Source organism: Gambusia affinis, linkage group LG20, assembly GCF_019740435.1.
Source record: "Gambusia affinis linkage group LG20, SWU_Gaff_1.0, whole genome shotgun sequence".
NCBI lineage: Eukaryota > Metazoa > Chordata > Actinopteri > Cyprinodontiformes > Poeciliidae > Gambusia > Gambusia affinis.
In genome coordinates this window covers 14,789,188-14,807,944 of record NC_057887.1, presented here as the reverse complement: position 1 = coordinate 14,807,944, position 18,757 = coordinate 14,789,188, and the positions used below count along the sequence as shown (strand labels likewise).

Genomic DNA, 18,757 nt, shown 5'->3' with positions numbered 1-18,757 from the left:
GATAAGTAACTGTAGTCTGACTACTGGATTTGAAATAGCAACGCGTTAGATTACTCGTTACTGAAAAAAGTGGTCCGACGTCAGTAACGCGTTACAAATTAACGCGTTACTGACATCACTGCTCGCGGGCCACACTAACATTAAACTTTCATATTAAGGTGGGGGCCACAAACTATCGTCCCGAGGGCCGCAGTTGGCCCGCGGGCCGCGAGTCTGAGACCCCTGGGTTAAACAGTATGTTCTTAGTTGAAACGACTAAAGATATCCGGGATAAAGACTCACCTTTCAAAATAAAACCCAAGCGCCTCACTGGAAGGTTTAACGTTTACTAAGTAAACATTAAACCTGTAATTTTTGGGGACAAAATTTAGTATATATTAGTATGTAAATGTTATCTTAAATATTAATCCAGATATTTGCAAAATCTTGAGCTCTGAGTTTTACAGAGAAAGGTAGTAAACGGAAGTACAAAAAGTTACGCAATCTGGGTGATTTGATAGTTTGTTCCCAGGGTGACAGCCCAGCCGGTGATACCGGTAGTTGAACAGCAGTAACAGGTAAACATGCCGGTTTTTATAAAGGGATGACCATCATTGTAATCTGTAGATGACTTAATAAACCGGTACCAGTCCGTCCAGCCGCTGTCGTAAACGGACCATTGGCTTACCGTGCCATTATGTGGGTCTTCGGTTACGGCTCCCTGATTTGGAAAGTGGACTTCCCGTACGAGGAGAAGAGAGTCGGTTATATAAAGGGCTTCAGCCGCCGGTTCTGGCAGGGAAGCACCGATCACCGTGGAGTACCGGGAAAGGTGGGTGCTCTCTGATACTCTTTAACGATATTTCATGTGAAAACAAAAAGCAGCTAAAGTTTGAGGGAGTTCACATTTAGCTAAAGCTAGCTCCTCTCAAGGGCTAATCTACCTTTGTACCACCTTTCATCAGTTTATTAAGCTTTCCACCTTAATAAGATGTGTCTCTCTGTAAATTAGACAATTTGTATTTATCAATAGAACAGAAAACTAGCCGCTCATGTCAAAGCTTTGTCATGTCTATATTTTACATAAGCAGCTTATTTATCTTTATCTGACACTGACTGATGCCAGATCATGACGACTTGCTTCTTTTATCACACTCTCAGGGTCAGTGTCGTTATCTGAACCTCCAGCTGCCTTATGAAGACTCTGCACTCATATTGAGTCATTTAAATTTGCACTACAAACACCATGCAAACGAAAATCAATGTTTTGTTGAACTGAAACCTAAATAGCATTAAAGAGTATGTCAAAGAGAAAATAGTTATGAAAGTAAGGAGAGACAAGGAATGATGCATTATGTAATTAATTGCACATGAACACTATGATACAAACTTCTTGATAAGATTATGTTTGGCTCAAAACAAATATATTTGAAATCTAGATTTCAAATTCTTTAAATGGGGTCGTGGCGTTCTGTTCCAAAAGCCCAAAATTTCCAATAAAGGCCGTGGGTGGTAACAGGTAGGCTTTGGATATGTACGCACTTCCAAATTGATTTATTTATTGTAAAAGTAGAGACAAAATAACTACTAAAAACATCTTGTAAGTTAGTTGAAACGAAAAATAATCTCAATTTAATGTTTGAAGTTATAAAAAAAGTGGTCAAAAAATCTTTTTACAAAATCTCCCGTCCACACCAGACATTTGCCAAACAATCCACCACCAAGCACCTGGTGTGTTCTTAATTAGTCAAATTAATGGGAGGGTCTAACCTAAACAATTCCAAATCTAAAAATTAATTACAAATTTTGATTCTAAATTAACTTAAATATATTCTAACTACCCAAAGAACAAAACTAAATTGGTAGAAATTACAAACTACAAAAAATGTAGCATAAATGGCCACAATAAATGGAGTTGGTTGAATTTCACTGCAAAAGTCAATTCTTAAAGCTTAAACTAAAGAAATTAAATCTATGTTATTTATGTCTTATTTGTTTCCTTACTTCTTGTTTGACAGTTATGTTATTGCAAATAGAAACACATTGTAATAAAAAGTCAACTTCGGAAAAATATCCAATACAGTTATTATGTTTACTTAATAGCAATATATCAGGTTTGTTTAGGGGTTACAAATATTTTTAGTGGGGTTCTGTTAGAATATAATTAGTTAATTATGCCTGCAGTCCACTTTGAGTAGAAATGAGTAAATTACTGGCATCAAGGTACAGAACTCATATATATTAATATTGCTTTATTCTCTAATTAATGATGACATCCCAGTTCATCTGATTCCCTCACTGTGTTCTCTTTCCAGCCTGGTCGTGTTGTTACTCTGGTAGAGGATCCTGAGGTGAGCGATAAGCAGTTCTACATGTTTGAAAGAATGTCTCACATTGTCAGGTTATTATTAGTAAAAGTAGATGAACTACATCAAGGAGAACAGTTTTTTTTTATTTTTATTATTTCAATTAGTTAAATGAGCATCAAGTCGAGATGCTTTGACTTTTCCACGAAGCAGATGTTTTCTACCAGCACAAGTCAAACACACCTGTGTCTCTTCTGTCTCACTTTCTCTCCAGGGGTGCGTTTGGGGCGTGGCCTACAAGCTGCCGACGGGGCAGGAGCAGGAAGTCAAACGCTACCTCGACTATCGCGAAAAAGGGGGCTACCAGGTCATCACGGTAACCTTCTACCCCCGTCCCGAGTCCAACCACTCACCGAGCCCGACGTTGCTCTACATCGGCAACGACGACAACCCCAACTACCTCGGACCCGCGCCCTTGGAGGACATAGCCAACCAGATCCTGAACTCCACCGGTCCGAGTGGGAAAAACACGGAGTACCTGTTCCAGCTGGCTGAGGCAGTCAGGACTATCATGCCCGAGGACCCAGACAGACATCTGTTTTCCCTTGAAGCAATAGTGCGGGAACGGCTACAAAAGCGCCAACAAACACCAGCCATAGAATGTCAAGATTAAATAAAACGTGTTGTAGCAGGTATTTATTGGGAAGACCACTTTTGTCAAATGTCGATGGGGCTGAGATGTAGGAGATGAATCAGGTTTTGTTTTTGAAACAAATGTTCATCTTAAAAGGATTGTATTATGGTGAAATTAAATTTTTCAATTTTAATTTAGAACTGAAAACACATTTTACAAGTAATAATGGATTTTGATGCATGTTTACAAGACATTACCAACTCATGACTCACAAGGTATGTTCTTAATAAAAGCAAAGAAAGTAAGAATTGGCTTTTATTGATTATGTCTTTAATGTTAAGTATCGCTCATTGTTGTTACTTGATCCCTTTCTATGTAAAATGTTCTAGAATTGCAAGTTAAACTCTTCAAAATGAAACATTTCCATCTGAAGTGATTTTGTTTTTGGTGTAAAATCAAATCCCTCCTGTTGGAGTTGTGTGTTACAGTAAGCTCTAATCAGCACAGCTGCATATCCTGATGGGTGAACACTGTTAATATTTACAAAGTAAACTTCAGCATGGGAAGATTGCTATGTTAACATGCTAATGTTAGTGCTCAGCTCAAAGCACCGCTGTGACAAATTGCAGGCTTTCAGTGCAGGAGGGCGAGGGTGGTCTTTCACTCCCAGACAGACTTCACTCAGCCTTGTTTTTATGCACTCAATCACATGCGTTTACAAATATACTTCCGTTCTAATAATGGTGCATTTTATTTGGTATTTTATGCATAAATCCATTCTTCTTACCATTGTCTCCATATTAATTTCCCTATATTCCAATTCATTATAGAGCTGATTTTCTCTATAATGAATGTGCTCTATAAGGCGCTGGATCAAAGGAGAGTGGAAAAACCTTTGCTTAATTTCTAAAAATCTCTGTGAGATATAATAAAAAACAAAATGGCTACAACTCGAAAGCCACATGCAGAAGTTCCCACACACTTATCTTCTGCTTCAATGTCAAATTTTGGGTCTCTTAATGATTAATGGGAACTTTTTGTTTACCAGGGAAGGATAATACTGTGTAGAACCTGATTGCAGAGACTTGAAATACGATATGGGTCCACAAATTGAAATTTATTGTGGATTCTAATAACAGCTGTCCAATAAATGTAATTGTAATGTAAATATTGGCAAAATGGTAAATGTCAAAATAATAAACGCTCAAAAATACACATAGACCCCACCACTAATATCTGGTTTAATGGATTATAACAAGCCACAGCCAAACCACGTAAATTATTTCTGTCTGAATCTTTGACCACTCTTGTTATGATTTCTGGTAGAGCTAATTAAAAGAGTCTTTCATACATTTTTAGTTGAAGTCTTGGCATTCCAAAAGCTTAACCTTGATTTGTTTTGTACCAGTAGTTTCCAAATTTCAGTCATCCAGTTATTTGATTTGATCCTTCAGCTGTTTTACCCCTGTTATGAAATCCAGCTGTAAAGCTGACTTATCTTATTCAAATATTAGTAGGAATATATATTTATATAAATAAATCTGGACATATGAAAGAGTGACTCTGTCTAGGTTTGAGAAGATCCAACTTTGTTTGCATGCCGTATTATAATTTTATCCAGAAAGAAAAAAAAAACCTGTTCAAATCACCAAAAACTCAAAATATATAAATCTATACCCAAGATTATTGTATGCAAACTTCTATTAAGCACTGAATTTCAGTGCATTTATCTTGTACTCACACTCACCTCTCCTCACTATCTTCATCTACCAGAGCGCCAGCATCAGCCATTAGCCTCTTCTCCTCCTGCCACCGTATCTCAAAGACACATCAAACCCAGCAGCGATACGTCAGAAAGAAATCAATACTCAGAACAAGCGACTGACAGCTCTATATGCGATCCTCTTTTCCTCTTTAGACACACACACAGACAGCTAAAACCAGTTATCGGTGTTTATTGGATGCAGCGATGTCTGTACAAAGTTACATTTTTCTTTTGGCACAGAACTAAAAGCTACCCATGCAGGAAGAAGAAAAGCGTCTTTGAGCACCTTGCAGAATATGATGTACAGCTACTGAACGTGCTTGATACCTGGTACCTGGTACCTAGTGTTATAATACAACAGCGTGCTGTAGTATTATATAACTTATTATAACTTAAAAATATACTGAAAATGTCTAGAAAAGCAATCACTAGAAAAATCCTTTTTGAAATGTTTCGAAAAATCCTAAATTCTGGAGAGGAATAAATTAGGACACCTTCATACCAAAAGATATAGTTTCATTAGAATCAGATTGTATTTTTAGACACTGAATTTATAATGTTCAGTTTTTTTTCTTCTCTATCACGTGCAATTATGCACCATTTTTGATGTACATGATTTTTTTTATGTATTTTCCTTAAATTCACCAAAAAAAATTAAAATCACTTTCAAAACTCGTCTGTAAATGTGATGGTCTTTTGATTACCCAAAATCATCAAAAGCAGGGGTGTCAAACTCCAGTCCTCGAGGGCCGCTGTCCTGCAACTTTTAGATGTGCCTCCGCTGCACCACACCTGAATAGAATAATTAGGTCATTAGCAAGGCTTTGGAGAACTGATCTACACAAGGAGGAGGTAATTAAGCCATTTCATTCCAGTGTTTTGTACCTGTGGCACATCTAAAAACTGCAGGACTGCGGCCCTTGAGGACTGGAGCTTGACACCCCTGATCAAAAGACTTTGGGGTCAGTCAGCCCTCGACTAGACCAGTGTTTCCCAACCCTGGTCCTCAAGGCACACTGTCCTACATGTTTTAGAGGTTTCCCTGCTTTAATGTGCCTGATTCAACCTGTTAATCAGTCATCAATTGAAATCAGCTGCACTGAAGCAAGGAAATACCTAAAATATGCAGGGCAGTGTGCCTTGAGGACCAGGGTTGGGAAACACTGGACTAGACAGAGTCGAGGGCTTTTAGCCAATCAATTACGGTCTTTTGATCACGTGACACCAGTGTGCCTGGCATGGTCTGAGGTGCGTCTCTAGCCGTTAGCTACGCTGAACAAGCTAACTGTTGGACTAGGGATCAGAGAAGCGTAATTTGATGGGCCGCTGGACTCTCGATGACCAGACAGTCCACATTTGCAGGCGAGTTTTTGCAGGTGAGTTTTTGAAGGTGAATTTAACGTAAAATATATATATACCAAAAATTTAGTGTGTAGAGTTAAAAGTTTAGAAGGCAGCATTTATTCTATACCCCCACATGCATTCACACTGGAAATATATACATTAAATCAGTTGCACATGATGATGAGAGATTAATTACTCAATACTTTAAAGGAGGTGCACCTTGTTGAAACATCAAGTTAACTTAAAGAATCCTACTGATTTAAGTTAGAATGACATGACCAAGAAAAAAAAACAAAAAGGCCAGTTTTTCAGAGAGGCAAAAGCCCTGGACCTTGGAGTCTAAAACTGAGTTATTTTGAACATTTTTGGCAAACTAACAGAAGCCTAGAAGTGGTAGTGTCATGATTTAGGAGTGTGTTGCTGCAGCAAAACCTTCCCATTTTCACCATGACAGAATCCAAAATGAAAACTCATCTGTGAGAAGGGGCTTACAGAAAACTTGAGCCCAAACATACCAATACATCCATTATAGGCCGTGTCAAAGCAAACATCTGGATCTCAATGGGATGCTTTGGAGTAACCGGAACATGGAGGAAACCCTCAAACACCTCAGAGCTGATAATGAGGAGTTTAGATGTTTAGAGTTTAGGCTATTGATGTTATTGAGTTATTTCATTCACAGAAGGCAACACCAGCTACCAGGGTTTGGGCGTCCTAACTTTTTCTTTAGCTAAACGGCACTTTTTGTCTTTTTAGGAAGGTTCATTTTTATTTCTCAGTTAATTGCAGTTAAATCAATTTATTTTCTTGAAATAAATACAAAAGTAGACATCAATATGTTAACTTTTCTTAATAATTAACTTAATATTTCACAGGATGTCCCAGTTTTGTCACATGATTGTATTTAAATAGAGAATTTTACCCTAAACCTCCTTCAAGGTGACGGTGCGATAAAGAAGGAGGAGATTTGGAGTCTCTGTGTAGATCAGAGCTGCAGGAGCCTGAAAACGCACCTTTCTAATCGCCATGGCCGCCTCGGCGTGCAAAACAAACCCCACTGAGCAGCATCCTAACTGAAAACCTCTCTGTCCCCAGCTGCTTTCCGCCTAAAGGCCAGCAGCGGCACATGAGGGTCCAGACAGAGATCTCCTCCCCGGAATGATGAGTCTTTATCGGCGCAGACAGAAGCCCCCAGCAGTACTTAAAGGTGGGATTATTTTTCTGTGGAAGGGGCCGGCAGGCGGACGTCTAGGCGTAGTAACAGGGTGACACCAGCAGGTTGGTGAGCACCAGAAGCTGGTCGTCGGTGAAGCACTGCCGATGCTCCTGCCAGTTGTCGTGGTGAGTGCGTCTGAACTCTGACAGGGTCTTCTTCACCGTCATCTGTGAAGCAAAAGGATAAAAATATTATGAATTCATGCAACCTGCTGGCAGTTAGAGGGCATCATAACCCGAGACTACTGATGAAATATGACGGTTCTGCATCCATTTTTGACAATCCAACATCCTTAGATTTGATATTTAACTGGAGTTGGACAGGACCTGCTTGTTGACGTGTAAAAATGGCTTAAAAATCTCATGGAAAATGTGACAAAAAAAACCCCCAAACAACTTCTCTAGTAAAACTGATATTAAAATAACCTGCTGGAAGTGTTTTCAAATTATGCTGCAAACAAATTTTTTTACAAATAATTAGACATAACATAGATGAAGGCAGAAGGGAAGGATTTACACATAATTTAAAAGTATTAGTGCAAAGACAAAGGCAGATATAAACTATGGATGGATTTGTTTTGGGTTGATTTACATCAATATTTAAAAGTTAGTAACATTTATTTCTTGATTAATCAGTGTCTTTTTGGTTTTTTTTTTGGCTACTGCTGTTTTAATCTCAAAGTACAGAACAGCTGTACTAATGTTTTTATTTTACGTTTTTCCCAAGAAACTGAATGGTAGACTGTTCTTCCCTTCCAGTGATTTTTTTTTCATTTTTTATTATTATTATCTTGAGTCAGAAGTGAATCAGATTTGTGGCACAAAATCCCACAGATGACCCTAAAAGTTTCCTCACTGAGCCACTAATCCTGCTTTTTACTACAGGCTCTTTGGTGAGCAAATTTAGCACCTTTTACTGCAGACCTGTTGCTGCTGCTCCTGCGGTGGTTGCAGGATGTAGCTTGGTATTGCTGTCCTGAAATAAACAAGACCTTTACTGAAAAATGTCAGCATATGTTGCTTCCGAGCCAGCATAAATCATCCGCTATTAATGATGTTTGTGCAAAGCTGCAAGCTGGATGTTTTTTGTAATTTCAATTTGTCTCAACCTAAATGCATTCACTCCCCTTGACATTTTAAATTTTGTCACAATGTAACGCCAAACTTGATCATGTTTTATTGAAAATACAAAATAGTGCTTAGCTGCAAAGTGGAAGAACAAGGATTTATGTCTTTATTTTTCGAATAAAGATTAGACTGTCTTCATGGAGTTCAATAGAAATGTGCAGCATGATTTTCAGGTTTGTTTCTTATTATCTACTTCTCAGATCTGCACAACCTGCAGCTTTGCCAGAATGGCTCTTCATAACTTTGGCTAAAATTGATACAGAACCAACTAATATTTTTCAATATAGGTAAAACAACAAATGCAGATTTAATCTGTTTTTCAGTAACAGAAAAAAATTCTTCCTCTTTTTGGAGAACTTTTGTGTTTTCCTTTTTAATAATACCTAAAAATAAAACTAACAACGGTGGTTCTGTTTATTAAAAATGACACATTTCCAACTGTAGATGTGTACAAAAATTATAAATAAAGGTGATGTAACATTTAAATGAGGAGACAAACAACTGTCTGTGGCTTTAACACAGACACACAACAAAATGGGGAAAAGTGCAAGGTGTGTGAATAATTTTGTAAAAACATCAACTGTTCTGGGAAGGTAGAAACATAAAATCTTTGATGTTCAACAGAAAATCCACCCAAATGGAGCAGCTTTCCATTCGACTTTGTGGTAAAATCCTCCAATAAAATGCAATATTGATAGCAGCTATTTTACAAGCACATTTCTACACCTTGTAAACGGCTCCAATTATTTTCAAAATAAAACCTACACTTAGGCCTGATTCTGGAGTTAAGCAAACATAAAACGACCATCAAGTCAGCGTAAAATTTCTCTTCCGAGTGCAAAAACAAAGTTTGAGCTGAAGCGATTTAAAATATGCAGAGTTGAATCCAACAGCAGCGGTCGAGTTTGAGCAGCGATCGTCCTACGTGTTTACACTGATAAAAATCTAATGAGGCAACAATCATTTATTTATGCTAAAATGCCAGATAGAACTTTAAAAAAATGCAGGGCAGCAATTATTTAGAGGACAACAAGTTCTGAGTGAAAAGTCATCTGATTCAACAAGAGCTCAAAACGTGGCATTAAGCCGTGGATCAGTGAAACTCAGAGATGTTCTCATCATTTAAACATGGAGCATGTTTGTTTTACACTATTGCCCTCCGAGCTCTTAAGGAAAGGAGGAACCCAAACTCAAAGATTTATTTATTACTCTGCTTTTTAAAATCATTCTGTAGATGCATTTTAAATCAATGTGTCAGAGGATTTTGCTCAGAAAATCTAACGTATGTTCCACTTTTACCTCTCATTTCAATGCATTCATTTCGAGGTAGAATAATTACTGCTAAAGGACAGAAACAACCTTAAAAAGCTGCAACTGAAGTAGAGTGGTAAACCAGGAAGCAAATTAAGATCAATTCATGCTTAGCAGCAGTTTCTGTGACAAAACATCAACTGTAGACCTGAAAAAAACACTGGTGGGTAACGTTACATGATCCCTAATGTGAGACGTTTTTACCCTTTCATTTCCTCCTCAGGCCACACAGGCTATCATTTCCAATTCTACAGTGAAAGAAAGAGTGATTGTTTTCATTTCTGGTGCTCACAGCTCAGGCTCTTAGCCTGATGGTGATCGCTCAGAGTCTCTGCGAAGCCCACAGAGAAATCTGTTCAGTTCACGTCAATCTATGATCATTCTGTAGGTGTATGTACTGTTTTTCTGTGATTATGAATTCGATATTTGGAACAATTTTGAATATTTGTGCAACGATACAATGGTTGCAGTAATAGTTGAAGAAAATATTTATTCAAACTAAATATTTAACTTGTTAACCAACCAAAGTGTATTGCTGTCATGGAGTAAAATAAATCTCCAAACACTTTCACATTATGACGTGACAGTATATTGTACAAACATAATATATGGCATAAACTTGACATTAAGTTGTATTTCATGGTATTTAATGCCATTGCATTTTCAAATCCATGTAAGAAGTCTGGAAACAGGACATAAAAGGTCAACATTTTCTCATTTGTTTTATAATTAGGAATATTTGGAAGTCTCATGTAATGTTACATTTGATTCAAATCTCCAATGAAACATATTTGAATTCCAGATTAAATTTTTGAAAAAAAAAGAGAAAAAAAAAAGGATGCACCTATAAACCTTTGGCTCCCTTTTCAAATAAGTGTCATTTTCTATGGACTTTACTCCAACTATCGTGTGTAATAGAATGGTTAGTTGTTTTACATATGAATATATACTCCCAGATGCGTTTATTGCCTATTCCTCGTCATCTCCCCCACTTTGCGACAAAAGAAGCCCTAAATTATCCTCACCAGCGCACTGTCTGCTCTGCGGATTACAATGTACGTCTGCTTCATGCTTGAAGAAAGGCCAAAGACATAATTTTCTCCTCAATTGGAGAATGAAATTGTATTCTTTCAGCTCGCGCTGGTTTGAGCGCGTCGTTTGGCCGCAGGCGCGCGCGCGTGTGCGTGCGTACCTCTATGGGCTGCGGGTCGTTGAGATGGTCGCTCAGCTCCATCAGGATCTGCGGCATCCACTGCGGGACGTCGTAGGGGCTCGACAGGATGCACGCGCTCAGACCGAGCACTCCGGCGTGGCGCCGCACCAAGTCTGCACACACACACACACACACACAGAGTTAAAACAGGCTTTAGAATTTCAAGGCTCACAATTCCCCTGTGAGAAGAAAGGGTAACAGGGCAAGTAATACTGTGATTGCCTCGCTGTGTAATTGTGTGTGTGTTTTATGTGTGTACCCATGGAGGCCAGCTCTCCTTTGGCCTTGGGGAGGGAAGTCTGACTCAGCGTCTGGAGCTGTGTCTCCAGACAGGAGTCCAGGGGGAAGAACTGGCACTGCAGTAAACCACTGAGGGTGGTGCAGGCCATGTCCCTCACCTTCAGGGAAGACAGAGAAAAATGGGAAGAGGAGCAACAAAGAATACCAGACCGTTAAAAAATCCAAAGCAGTAAATTAGAGGGACAAATAAGGGGGAGCAGAGAGGAAATAAAAGAGGGAATCACTAATCCTCCGCGCATCAATTAGGAAACAGCACTGAGCAAAAGGAGAACAGTTTCAAATCATTCATCAACTCTGCTAAATATCATAAACAGTAACTGTAATTCAGATGCAGCCATTGATTTTTCTTTTTCTTTTTTTTTTTTTTTACCTGCGCTGTGAATCTGGATCAGAAATCAGTTTAGAGGTTTTACTGTAAGGCCAGTGAGACAAATAAAGAGAAACTATTGACGTTTTAGCAGACGGTGCACAGAAATGACTGAAAGATTAACAGTTAAAATCGAAGGTGTATCTCAGTAAATTAAAGTACAAAAAAGCTAATTTATGCTACTATTTTGTTTCAAAAGGGGAAGCTCCAATGTTATGCATTTGTTACTCACTCAAGGATATATTTTAAGCATTTATTTTTGCTTGTTTTGATTATTAATGCTTAGAGTATCAACCAGCTAGATTTGCTCCATTGCAGAATTGTTCATAAAATCATCAAAAGGGCCACAAATGGCCCCCAGAAATATTTCTCCCCGGTGAGAAGAAAGGGTGTGTTCTTTAGACATAACACATAAGTCCAAAAGCATGCAAAGCAGCTCCATTAACTTCTCTGTAGTTGCAGTGAGAAGTGATGTTATTTTTAAGCAACAATCATGAACAGACAGGAATGAGAAGGGATAAGTGGCCTCTTATAATCCTCTGTCAGTTAGGCTTTATGAGAAATGGCAGCATCAAACCTGCGCTTCCTGTCCAGTTTTTTTTAAATTTTTATTATTATTATATTTTTAAGCATATTACCTCAAGCTGTTCATCCAGGAGCAGCTGCATCACCAGCTTTCGGATGCGCAGAACCTCAGCGGGCACACTGAGCAGAGTGAACAGATTGTAGAAGACTGTGATCTGGAGGTAGGTCAGCACTGAGAAGCGAGCGTGCCACGATCTGCTGGCCGCCATCTAAACACAGAGGAGGAGACAGAAAAGGAACAACTTCGGCACAGTAAAAGGATGTGAAGGAAACTCCTGGTCCCCTCGTCATTTTATCTCTGGATCACTTTAGTCTTTCTTACCCAAGAGATATTGCCAAGTGAAGTTGTATTTTTTTATATGCACATGTTAAAAAGCCTTAAAAGACCAAACAATACCACCGGAGATCTCAATTTGTTCACAGTTTAGCTTAGTATAAAGGAAATGTCAAGAGCATCTGTAATATCCGGATGTAATTTAAAACATCATTCTTTATCAAGTTTAAAAATTAGGTAAACCCAACCTCAGATTAACATCAACTTACATATTACACCTTGTCGGTGTTTGACAAACAGAGACGTCTGTTGGTCATAAAACACATTAATTAGCTGATCATCAGGAATATGAGCCCCTTTATAAAAATATTGTTCTGGAGAGATTGTGTTGGCTATTGCTAGGGAGGAATGACATCTGACGCAAATATCCATCAGGGTTTTGGGATCACTGCCAAACATTTATGAGCTCATTATTCAACTGTGAGAAAGATTATCCACAGGTGGAACGCATTCAAAAGAGATGCATAATCCTCACTGCAGGTTCATCTAAATGCTGCAATCCAGGCTCAACAGCACGCTATGTGTTGATATTTATGAAAGCCAATTTAAAACCAGTTTGCATCTTTGAAATTAGGATACACAGAAAGAAAAGTAAAAACCAAGTCCTGAGAGAAAATATGAAACAGGAGTTTTGCGGTGTTCAACTCAAAGTTCAGAATGTGATTTAATTTTAATGCTGGAACAGGATGATGGAGAGAGCTGCAAATTTGGGGTGGGCGATGTGGACAGAATATTTTGAGGTACTATTGTGATAAATTATGATAAAAAAGGATTTTATGTGAATGAACAACAGAGTAGCACATAATTGTGAAGTAGAAGGAAAATAAAGATTTCAAATATTCCTAAATTGAAATCAGAAGTGTTAATTCTTTATAAGGCCACTTTTTGTTTCAATTACATTTGCATATGTCTTGGTCTGTATCTGGAGCTGCTAAAGAGAGAAAACTTTACCCTGTTCTCTTTAAAACACCTCAAGTTCAGTCAGATTTGATGAAGAGCAGCCCTGAACTTTTAGAAACCCTTTAAAGTTAAAACACCTTTACTTTTTCTTCTCTTTTTTACAATGACTCCAGGTTGTTCTTTCTCCAACCCGGCATCTTGGGCAGCATTAGGATTGAAACATTGACAGCAGGTCCATAGGGCAGCATGCGTTATGAGCATCCCGCTGTGTGTGCGTACCTCCTCCAGTGCTGCCAAAACCAGAGGGATGTGCTCCGGATAGAGCAGGCCCTGGGACATGAGAGAGAGACACGTGCGCGCATCCTGCTTCATCTCATCATAGCTCTCATCAATCTCTACTGGGGCAATCTGCGGGGGGAGACAAACACAAGAGTGAGACAGAGAGGCAGGAAGACACACAGCAACGCGCCATTTTCAGTAAATGAAGAGAGAAATTGTGTTTAATGGGCAAGTAAGATTGAGTGGGTAATAATGCTGTGCTGGGACCTGTGAGTTAGAATGTGTGTGTGTGTGTGTGTGTGTGTTGTTACCTTGAAGAGCACAGGCAGGAGCTGTAGCTGCTGCTGAACAGGAGTGGTGAAGGTTCGCCCTGCGCTCGCCATCAACCACTTCAACACTGTAAAACACAAACGTGCGTTTAAATTCACTGAAAAAATGCTCACAAACAAACAAACACAAGAGAGGCGATTTCACTGGTAAATTACTTGACATGCAAACTCTGAGCCGTGGTCTTGCTGCATTAATTTGTTGGTAAAAAAAAAAACCCCAGTTCATCTCATTTAGTAAGTAATGACTTGTACAAGCAGATATTTTGTTTGTGCAATGGCGAGTAAAGAACTTGAAAGATTAGCATTTTCCTGAAATTAGCATGGGAAATTAAATGATTCCTTGGTAGATTTATTTAAATTGTTAATACAATATATAAAAAAACAGACAAATAAAATTGAGTGAGATTAACAAAAGGAGAATTGGCCATTCAGAAGTTAAAAACCACAAAAATATTTGTCCTTGTTGCGCTGATGGCCACACTCTTTGGTGTGCAAGTTATTGCTGAGGAAAGAAGACTAAGTTGACCATTTACAACATCACTGAGTTGTTTCAAATAAAGATGTTTACATGTGTTTAAAAACAGAGGAAGCACAAAAACAGCTATATGGTTGCAGAAAACGGATATGTTTTTCAATGTTAAGTTAAGCTGCTAAAACAGGAAGTTCAGTGTTAGCATATAATTAGAAGCTAAACACATTGAAGAGTCTTATTCTGTCATAAAACATGCTGAGATAGGAAATGTTAAGGTAAAACACAAAATATTACCAAGTATTTGTGTTCTTGTTTTCAGTGGAATTATCTTAATGTGCTTGAAACAAGACAAAACTATCTTAAAACAAACTTTTCAGCAAGAAATATGAGCTTATTTTAATAAATAAGTCTTAGATTATTAGATTTATGAGAAAAATGTCTCATAAATGGCATAATCTGCTATTGAAACAAGTGCTTTTTTATTGAAATCAAAGAATTACTGACTTAAAACAAGCTTCTATATCTTGCTAAAAAGTTACTTCAAAGTTAGTTTTGGCTTATTTCAAGTCTACTAAGGTAATTGCACTAGAAACTATAGAAAGCGGTGCAACCTGTTAACTACCCTTTATGCACAGGCCTAGGTAAGATCAAATGCTTTCGGTTTTATCCAGTCGAAAGCAGCAGAAGGCTCTCCAGACTAAAATTAAAACTATTCACAGCTGAAATCAATAACAAAACAAAATCCTGCAGCAATTACTGAACTGTACGACCTGTAAAATTATATCTTAAAGGTAACCTCCATACAAATGAATCGGTGTCCTTCCCCCCAAATTGTTTTTTAAATGCTTCAACACACACCCTTGGAATATGCCATCGATCGATACCTTACTACCTTTTCAAAAATGAATTTAAAAAGGTGAATCAATGAGAAGCTTTTAACTTGTGTCATTCAGTCTGTCGCTGTTTCAACAAGAGAACAAGCTGTCGCGGCACGTTTAGATATTCCCCCCCCCCCCAGTACCCCGAGTCTCATTCCCGCATTTGCATTCTGACCCGTTTTGAGCAGCTTGACAGCCTGGGTGCGCTCGTCCGTCTCCTGGGTGTTCTCCTCGTGGACGTGGTTGTGGATCTCGGGCTCCGACGTGAGGGGCTTGAGCCGCTCCAGGACCCGAGTGACGAATTCTGCCACATGGGGGGAAGAGGTGGGCCTGGTGTGGGGCAGCGCCACGTCTATCATGAAGATATAGGTCAGCACACTGGAGAGAGGGTGGGAAGGCAGAGGAAGAGGTAATATAGCGGGAGAGAAAACAAAGTGGGCAGCTGAGATAAATCTGAGCTTTAAAATGGACGATTGAAAGAGATTATGGATGCATTCACATCAGCGCTGTCTAGTCCACTTTAATCAAACTCTAGTTTGTTTGCCGAAAAAGTCCAGTTTGTTTGAGGAGGTAAGAATGCCTAATCAAACTCTGATGTGGAACAAAAAAAGCAAACTGTGAGCCGCCTAAAATGCCCCCCAAATCACTTTGGACATCCCTGGCATTATGTGAACGGGGACAGCTCCAAAAGCAGGGCATTCTGGGTAAGTATAATCAAAGCAAACATGCAAGTCTAGGACTAGCAGGAGAAATGGCTCATGGACTTTTACTGGACAAAAGTGAAATCCGACAAGTGCTAAAATCTGATGCTACTCCATTTTTGTTTACATTTTCCGAAGAAGTCATTTGCGCTCATGTCTTCTTCAGAGGTCTTTGTGTCGTTTCCTTCAGTGGTTCTTGATGCAGTGCCACCACAGGTGAGGGGTAAGGAAGGTTTTAAAAAGTGTTTGGATTGTTTCACATAATTCAGTGTGAAAACGAACCACATCTGAGGAAAATTTAACAAATGTTGCAATTTTGCTACTCAGTTGAGTTGAGTCTACCAGACTATCAGGCGTGAAAACACCCAAATATAAGCTTGAGGATCTAATGGAGTAATTACCTTCCTATCCGCTCCCTGACGTTTTTATACACCTGGGTGAGTTTGGGCTCCAGGTAAGCCAGCAGGCGGTGCAGCAGTTCAGAAACCCTCCACTGCTGCTGGGCGAGACCTCCTTGAAGCACATACAGCAAACTGACACAGACAGAAGAGGAAGAGGAGGGGGCTGTTTTGTTATACTGCGGCAGCATGTGTCAGCTCAGGTTACTACTGCAGCCTGAAATCTGAATCCCAGGAAATATTGTAGGTGACACAAACACACAGCGTGCGCATAGTTACTCATACCTGGCGTCCCTGAAGGAGCCGCCCTCCCCGCTCAAGGGGCTCTCCATCAGCAGCTCAAACAGCCAGTGGAGTTTCCTGGGGTCTCTGCCCTCCTGTTGGACAAACACACACACACACACGCACACCAGAAGAGTGTTATTTTTGTCCCTGCAATCTCACGCAGCCGAATAATTGTCACGCACTCAGCTGCTTTTTGTGTCAGCAGGATTATTAATGTGGAAATGTTTGCAAGTCCTTCTGAGGTTTTTGGTGTTCCTAATATATTCAAACAACGTGAGATTTTCTAGAATAGATCAGGAAAATATATTTATACAGATAAAATAAGACAGGAGGATATTTTCATTTTCAGGTTATCACACAAGGAAAAACAAAGTTGCATCAGTGTTATCTGGAACGGTGTACTAAAATATAGATCTAAATATTATCAACAAGTTAATTTCTTCAATCCAAAAATTAAGCTTCTATATTAGACAGATTCCTTACACACATATTGACATATTTCAAGCATTTCTTTTAATTGAAAACATGAAATTATTTTCTATTAATAATTGATATGTCAGCCTAATTAATGGTGTCAGGTTTGGTGTCTTCCATTTTAATCCTTATGACATATATCAGAATATTAGTGGAGAATTGAGTGGAAGAAAAAGTCTGAAATATCCTTGAAGGGTACATTACATAAACTCAATACGTTGTGAGTTCTTTTTCTCATGATCAATAGTAATTTTTCTGCTGATCATGTTTGGGTTTTCATTATCATTCACATCTTGCCACATTCAATTAATTTTCTCTGTTACTTTATTCTTGTATAAGGATTGCCTTTCTCAGTTTCTTTCTTTGTCTTTAGTTTCTCGTGTCTTGTGTTTAGTAATCTATGCATTTTGGTTTGCTCTCTCTTTTTGCTTTGCAGAAGCTTTTGTTTCTGAGCTGAGCCAAAAGCCAAATCTACGTTCCCACACTCATCTGTGGTCACAAGCTTCGGTCAGTGACCGAAAGAACAAATCATGGATATAAGCAACAGAAAAACCGCAGTGAGGAAAACAACTGACATCATTATATAATATTTGCCAATAATTTTGCAACTGCATGATTTTCTAGCCTTAGTGTAAATGACTGCCTGCTAGAAATATGTCAAGTCAGAAGTTTTTTTTTCCATGAAGCTGCAGACCATTATTATTTATTGGTGGGTTTTGGTGTATATTAACAGAAAGTCACAAATAACCAAAATGAACTTTTGGATAGATAGTTGAAATAAATCGTTCTGTGTGTGATGAATGCTTAAATCAATTAACTTTTCAGCGACATTGTAATTTGTGTGATTTATTGAGAGAATAAACAAATCTTCCACCGCAGAAACATTGAGACATTTTGCCAAATGGGGAACAACTGTAACAATAATCACAAGAGCAAGGCTGCCAGAACTGCTGAAAATTAACCTTTGATTCATACCAAATCTGATCTTTTCAATTCATGCTGAAAATAACTACATAAAAATCAATTTCTCTGAAGTGCAGCCGAGTGACTCACACAGGCTGTGGCGATGCATGTGCCCCAGTCTGTGTAGGTTTCCACAGTGATGTTGTTCAGCGCTGTCCTGATCAAAGGGCAAAGTAGCTGCCATAACCTGTCCACCTAACACAGACACACGCAGACAGAGTAATGAAAGTTTTTACTGATATTGACAGGATGTTTTTTTTGCTACAGAGAAGCTGTGCGGAGGGGACTTCTGCTGCCCACCTTGCTGAAGCTCCAGTGTTTGCTGCCTCTGATTAGTCCGGCCGTAATCTCACACAAGCAGCGCTGGGAGCTCTCATGGGGGTTGCTGGCGAGTTGCTCCAGATGAGGCCACAACACTGGCAAGAACGCGTTGCCATAGTTACGGAACAGCCCCTGCCAATCAAACGTAAGCATTTGGGTTTGACTGGTAAGTAGGAAGTTTTTTTTTTGTCTTTTTTTTTTTTTTTTCTAATTAGGCGGAAAAAAAAACAAATTACAGCAGACAAAGACAGTAATTGCAGCCTTGGTGGAGCTTGA

At 38.9% G+C, this 18,757-nt stretch overlaps 2 protein-coding genes and 1 long non-coding RNA gene across 3 annotated transcripts in view; 2 read left to right on the top strand and 1 right to left on the bottom strand.

Moving 5' to 3' along the window:
* Positions 1–492: 492 nt before the first annotated feature.
* On the top strand, positions 493–3,706 carry chac2 (ChaC, cation transport regulator homolog 2 (E. coli)). The gene is made up of 3 exons (XM_044103809.1): positions 493–811; positions 2,295–2,330; positions 2,560–3,706. The coding sequence occupies exons 1-3, from the start codon at positions 677–679 to the stop codon at positions 2,956–2,958; spliced, it is 570 nt and encodes a 189-aa protein (XP_043959744.1). The 5' UTR covers positions 493–676; the 3' UTR covers positions 2,959–3,706.
* A 2,194-nt stretch (positions 3,707–5,900) lies between these two features.
* LOC122823804 lies at positions 5,901–18,516 on the top strand. Its single transcript, XR_006369393.1, has 4 exons — positions 5,901–6,060; positions 7,124–7,235; positions 17,634–17,754; positions 18,428–18,516. It is a non-coding gene; the product is annotated as an uncharacterized LOC122823804 (long non-coding RNA).
* LOC122823803 (proteasome activator complex subunit 4B-like) overlaps positions 7,229–18,757 on the bottom strand; it is a 46,939-nt gene continuing 35,410 nt past the window's right edge. Inside the window, exons 37-47 of the mRNA XM_044103807.1 lie at positions 18,461–18,613; positions 18,251–18,355; positions 16,724–16,815; positions 16,442–16,573; positions 15,515–15,717; positions 13,972–14,057; positions 13,661–13,789; positions 12,201–12,356; positions 11,155–11,293; positions 10,875–11,008; positions 7,229–7,411 (exon numbers count right to left, since the gene is read on the bottom strand). Of these exons, the coding sequence (XP_043959742.1) occupies positions 7,277–7,411; positions 10,875–11,008; positions 11,155–11,293; positions 12,201–12,356; positions 13,661–13,789; positions 13,972–14,057; positions 15,515–15,717; positions 16,442–16,573; positions 16,724–16,815; positions 18,251–18,355; positions 18,461–18,613 (1,464 nt within the window). The 3' untranslated portion in view covers positions 7,229–7,276. The remainder of the gene's footprint in view (positions 7,412–10,874; positions 11,009–11,154; positions 11,294–12,200; positions 12,357–13,660; positions 13,790–13,971; positions 14,058–15,514; positions 15,718–16,441; positions 16,574–16,723; positions 16,816–18,250; positions 18,356–18,460; positions 18,614–18,757) is intronic.